This window comes from Triticum aestivum, chromosome 7D (genome assembly GCF_018294505.1).
Source record: "Triticum aestivum cultivar Chinese Spring chromosome 7D, IWGSC CS RefSeq v2.1, whole genome shotgun sequence".
NCBI classification, from domain to species: domain Eukaryota; kingdom Viridiplantae; phylum Streptophyta; class Magnoliopsida; order Poales; family Poaceae; genus Triticum; species Triticum aestivum.
The window spans coordinates 196,291,154-196,297,314 of NC_057814.1; the positions used below are offsets into that span (position 1 = coordinate 196,291,154).

The following is a 6,161-nucleotide window of genomic DNA, read 5'->3' on the forward strand; positions in this document are numbered from 1 at the left end:
CGCCTATATATGTCCATATAACCTAAAAACATCGGGGAACAGAATAGATCGGGAGTTCCGCCGCCGCAAGCCTCTGTAGCCACCAAAAACCAATCGGGGCCCTGTTCCGGCACCCTGCCGGAGGGGGGGATCCCTCACCGGTGGCCATCTTCATCATCCCGGCGCTCTCCATGACGAGGAGGGAGTAGTTCACCCTCGGGGCTGAGGGTATGTACCAGTAGCTATGTGTTTGATCTCTCTCTCTCTCTCTCTAGTATTCTTGAGGTGATACGATCTTGATGTATCGTGAGCTTTGCTATTATAGTTGGATCTTATGATGTTTCTCCCCCTCTACTCTCTTGTAATGGATTGAGTTTTCCCTTTGAAGTTATCTTATCGTATTGAGTCTTTTTAAGGATTTGAGAACACTTGATGTATGTCTTGCGTGGGATGCCCGTGGTGACAATGGGGTATTCTATTGATTCACTTGATGTATGTTTTGGTGATCAACTTGCGGGTTCCACCCATGAACCTATGCATAGGGGTTGGCACACGTTTTCATCTTGACTCTCCGGTAGAAACTTTGGGGCACTCTTTGAAGTTCTTTGTGTTGGTTGAATAGATGAATATGAGATTGTGTGATGCATATCGTATAATCATACCCACGGATACTTGAGGTGACATTGGAGTATCTAGGTGACATTAGGGTTTTGGTTGATTTGTGTCTTAAGGTGTTATTCTAGTACGAACTCTATGATAGATCGAACGGAAAGAATAGCTTCGTGTTATTTTACTACAGACTCTTGAATAGATCGATCCGAAAGGATAACTTTGAGGTGGCTTCGTACCCTACCATAATCTCTTCATTTGTTCTCCGTTATTAGTGACTTTGGAGTGACTCTTTGTTGCATGTTGAGGGATAGTTATATGATCCAGTTATGTTATTATTGTTGAGAGAACTTGCACTAGTGAAAGTATGAACCCCAGGCCTTGTTTCCTAGCATTGCAATACCGTTTGTGCTCACTTTTATCATTAGTTACCTTGCTGTTTTTATATTTTCAGATTACAAAAACCTATATCTACCATCCATATTGCACTTGTATCACCATCTCTTCGCCGAACTAGTGCACCTATACAATTTACCATTGATTGGGTGTGTTGGGGACACAAGAGACTCTTTGTTATTTGGTTGCAGGGTTATTTGAGAGAGACCATCTTCAACCTACGCCTCCCACGGATTGATAAACCTTAGGTGATCCACTTGAGGGAAATTTGCTACTGTCCTACAAATCTCTGCACTTGGAGGCCCAACAACGTCTACGAGAAGAAGGTTGCGTAGTAGACATCAATCCTTCAAACAAAAATTTGGGAAATGGAGACAATCATAACATGATGCAGTTTAATGAAGCTATCAGTAACTTAGCCCTAGTGGAAATTCCTTTAAAAGGAAGAAGTTACACCTAGAGTAATATGCAACAGGCCCCACTTCTAGAAAAGATTGACTGGGTCTTCACCTCAGAGAAGCTGGTCCACAACATACCCCAATACCATGGCTTTTCCATTATCCAAACCAGTATCATATCATTCCCCTTTTGTCATTTCCATTGGTACTGAAATCCCAAAAGCTCAAATTTTCAAATTTGAGAATTTCTGGCTACAACACTACAACTTCAAAGAAACATTGCAAAGAATTTGGAGTCAGCCTCTGCAAGAAAGTGATAGTTCTAAATTGATCACTGCAAAATTCAAGAGGCTCAGAACAGGTCTGAAAATTTGGAGAAATATTTCTAATTTAGCTGGAATCATTTATGCCACTGATGCAGTGATATTGATGTGGGATTTTTTGAGGAATATAGGATACTCACAGATATTGAAAACAATAGTAGGGAGATGCTCAAAGAACACTTGCTAAAATTGCTATGTTTTCAGAGAATTTATTGGAAGCAAAGGGCAACAATCAAATGGGTAAAATTTGGAGATGGAAACTCCAAGTTCTTTCAAGCCAAGGCCACTATCAAATGCAGACATAATTACATTCAAATGTTACAAGAGAGCAATGGCAATGAACACACTGAACATTTCTCAAAGGCTACCATACTTTGGAATCCTTTCAAAGAAAGGCCGGGCAAGACTGACAGTACTTCTGACCCTCTTAACTTGATCAATCTACTCACAAGATTTGAAGGACTGGAGGACCTTGAAAGCCCATTCACCAAAAAACAAATAGATGAGGTTGTCAAGAACTTGCCATCAGACAAAGCACCTGGGCCAGATGGTTTCAATTGGGATTTCATCAAAGCATGTTGGGACATCATAGTAGAGGATTTCTATCAATTAGTTGATGATTTCTATGAGGGGACAATCTCTCTTCAAAGCATTAATGCCTCTTTCATAACTCTGATCCCTAAAAAAGATAATCCAGTTTGTGCTAGTGACTTCAGACCAATATCCCTTTTGAATGACACAGTCAAGATTATTACAAAGCTGCTAGCCAACAGACTGCAGACAGTCATTCTTAAACTGGTTCACACAAATCAGTATGGATTTATCAAGAGCAGAACCATACCTGATTGTCTGGGATGGGCCTTTGAATACTTGCACCATTGTCATCAATCCATAAAACCAATAGTGGTGCTCAAATTGGAATTTGAAAAATCCTTTGATCTGATTGACCACAAAACTATTTTGGCAATTCTTAAAGCAAGAGGTTTTGGAGATAGATGGATAAACTGGATCAACATGATACTATCATCTGGGTCTTCCTCTGTTCTGCTAAGTGGTGTCCCTGGAAAGATTTTCAAATGCAAACAAAGAGTCAGACAAGGAGATTCCCCATCTCCCCTTTTATTTGTTCTAGCAGCAGATCTACTGCAATCAATTTTCAATGAGGCCATGAAGCAGAATCTGATTCAAACTCCCATTGGAAGCCAAGCTTGCCCTGATTTCCCAGTCATACAATATGCTGATGATACAACTCTAGTACTGCCTGCAGATGCAAAGCAACTATCTCAAGTCAAAAACCTTATCTTGCACTACAGTGAGTTCACTGGGCTAAAGGTCAACTATGACGAATCCTTCATGCTACCTATCATTGTTCCACCTCAACACATGCCTAACCTGCTCAGCACTCTAGGATGCAAGCAATGGAATTTCCCTTTCACATATCTAGGGCTGCCCCTAGGCACCTCCAAACCAAAGATTGAGGATTTCAATCCAATGATGCAAAGAATAGAAAGAAGATTATCTGGATGCTCCACTATGCTCTCATATGATGGAAGACTGCTTTTGATCAAATCTGTTTTTGCTGCACTGCCAATCTTCTTCATGTGCACCCTAGCACTTCCCATGTGAGTCATTGATCAAATCAATAAATATTTGAGAAACTTCCTTTGGAGAAAATTTGGAATGGAAGATAGAGGGACATCATTAATAGCATGGACCAAGGTTTGTCAGCCAAAGAAATATGGAGGACTGGGAATTTTAGATATTGCTATTCACAACAAAGCCTTGCTCATGAAAAACATATATAAATTCCTCAACAAAGAAGACATTCCTTGGGTCAGCCTATTATGGGAGAAATATTTTCACATAGAACCACCCATGGGGAAATCAGAAGGATCCTTTTGGTGGAAGGCTCATATTCCATTACTGCACAAATTTAAAGCCATGATCAAATGCACAATTGGATTAGGGTAGACAATTCTATTTTGGAAGGACATTTGGCTTGAACAAACTCTACAACAAGCCCTTCCTGAACTTCACTCATATGCCAATAATGAAAATCAATCTATGCAAAACTTTTTGGAAGTACAAAACCGGTCTGAAAATTTCCACCTTCCCCTGTCAGTGGAAGCATATGATCAATTCCAACAGCTTGGAACTTTTAACCTTGAAGTGCAACCAGACACTAAGGATAAATGGGCAATCCAAGGTCAAAAAGGAAAATACTCAGCTATCCACATTTACCATCTATTGCTTGAGCAAAAGGATGAACACCCTATTTTCAGCCTAATATGGAAGAGCTCTAGCAGACTGAAACACATTTTTTTTCTGGCTAGTGGCACACTGCAGAATCAATACGAGAGCACTTCTTCAGGGGAAAGGGATGCACCTAGATGATCCACATTGTCCAAACAACAATCAGAAGGCTGAGAAAACCACCATGCACTTGCCTTGGGAGTGTAATTTTGCACAAAAATGCTGGAACTCCCTGATTCCAAACAGACAAAGAGATACTTCCACATATGAGGACATCATTCTTGCCATCAGGCACCTACCCAAACAATTTGCGGCAGAGATTATCATTCTCGGAAGCTGGAACATCTGGATTCAGAGAAATGGGAAAGTATTCCGTGCACAACAACCATCCTTACAGGCATGGAGATATTATCTCAAGCAAGACATTCTCCTTCTCAAACACAGGATAAAGAATAAGCATGCTGTCAGTTTCTCACAGTGGATAGACAATAACTTATAAAGTAATGATCTTTTTCCAAAAACAGGCATAGGATAGATTTTCCTTACTTCCTCACGCCCTCCCGCAGGTCTTTTGTAACTTGTAATTATATTTTATTAATAGAAAATATCATAAAACTATTGTTCTACGGTCGGGGCTTAAAAAACAGTCTTACAGAATTTGTTATAAAAAACCCTTAATTTATTTGTGTAAATATTTCGCAAATAGTTACAGTCTTACGGAATCACAAGGACCACGTGTATTCCCCTCGTTCGGATCCACGGCTAAACTGTAACTGGAAACGCGAACTCGAATTTCGAAACTAGAAGCACAACTCAATGTTCACAGACTATTACAGGACGGTGTAGTTTAATGGTATATTGAAACGTACTATCGAGAAACATCGTACGGCGATCATCTACTTTGTTGGCCTCGCAGGAGCAGTGCACGAATCTCCAACACCCCTGACCTGCGGCGGATGCGCCTGCCTCGCTACACCGGCGCCGTTTGCTGGAGCGCACCTGAAGCCTGCTGCCGCGTACTGCCAGGGCGGGCCGAGCAGCGGCTGAGGCAGCGCTGGCACCCTGCCACCGCCACCGCCACCGGCGCCGTGTTTCTCCCACCCCGGCGGCGGCTTCACGTGCGCGAACTTGATCTCGAAAACGTCATCGTCGTCCATGTCGTGCACCGTAGCGCGGGAGCTCGGCAGGGGCCTCATAACCGCCGGGTGCTTGGCAGCATCCAATCCCTTCTCCGCATCGGCAGCGCCCTGCTGCTCTGCAGAGGACTTTCCCCTGGACGACGATGACCTCCGGCCGCACAGCCGGCCGGCGATGCACGCGGCGGCTGAGAGGAAGGAGACGACGGCGAGCACCACGAGCACCGGCCCGAAGGAGCCTCCGCCCTCGTCGGGCGCCGGCCTGCCAGTGTGCCGGACGGAGCCGGTGGAAGGATAGTAGCTGCCGCCGTACGGCAATGGCTGCGGCAGAGAAGCCATTGATGCTCTCCGACTCCTGCAGCGCGAAATGCTCGGTCTGCTTCGTGTGGTGAGTGCCGAGGGCTTGTTATGTAGCAGCAGTAGCGTGCCGCTAGCCATGTGAGGACGGTGCTTTGCCCGACTTTTGTGCATGTTTCTGGGCATCTTTGAACGCTTCGGGACGCGAGAAAGGGGATCGTATGTGTTCTTCCAAGGATCTCGTCTAGAATCTGTTTCAGATCAGAAGATTTGGCTACGGCATGAGGAACTGTTCTTTTGTTCTGCGATTGTGCTCTGCGCTTGCTTTTGCTTTCGGGAGGGCGTTGCACCTGCACTTGCACCGGAACAAAGCAGCGCGGCCAAGTGAGGTGAGCAAAGCAAATGCAGACGGGCGGTCGCTAAATAAACTTGATTCACCCACTGACCCACCTATCTTTTGCTTTCTTTCTTTCTCTCGTCTTCGGCTTTTCTTTGAAGGCGTCTGAGATTTTTTGTGACTTGTTTGGCGATCTGAACCCCTTCACTGATCAAAATGTTGATTACGTGACGCTAAAAATCTCCCCTTGTCTAGTTAAGCTTTTAAAAAAACGAAAACGCTAAAATTCTGACGGCAAGTTTTTAGGCCTGGCAAAACTGACGTTTTTTATGACAATTTATATTGGTGCGATTATGAAAAAATTAGTTTACAAGCACGGCAATTTTCTGGACGTGGCTAGCCAGTGCCGGTGCGCTCGTTCGCTGCCTCGAGC

The 6,161-nt window shown here is 43.8% G+C and overlaps 1 protein-coding gene across 1 annotated transcript; it reads right to left on the minus strand.

Annotated features, from left to right (window-relative positions):
* Positions 1-4,597: 4,597 nt before the first annotated feature.
* Positions 4,598-5,462, minus strand: LOC123168389 (uncharacterized). The gene has a single exon (XM_044586256.1). The coding sequence runs from the start codon at positions 5,431-5,433 to the stop codon at positions 4,855-4,857; it is 579 nt and encodes a 192-aa protein (XP_044442191.1). The 5' UTR covers positions 5,434-5,462; the 3' UTR covers positions 4,598-4,854.
* Between the last annotated feature and the right edge of the window lie 699 nt (positions 5,463-6,161).

Bases quoted from the DNA above. Each gene is read 5' to 3' on its own strand.
- LOC123168389 (XM_044586256.1), bottom strand. From the start codon at position 5,433: ATGGCTTCTCTGCCGCAGCCATTGCCGTACGGCGGCAGCTACTATCCT.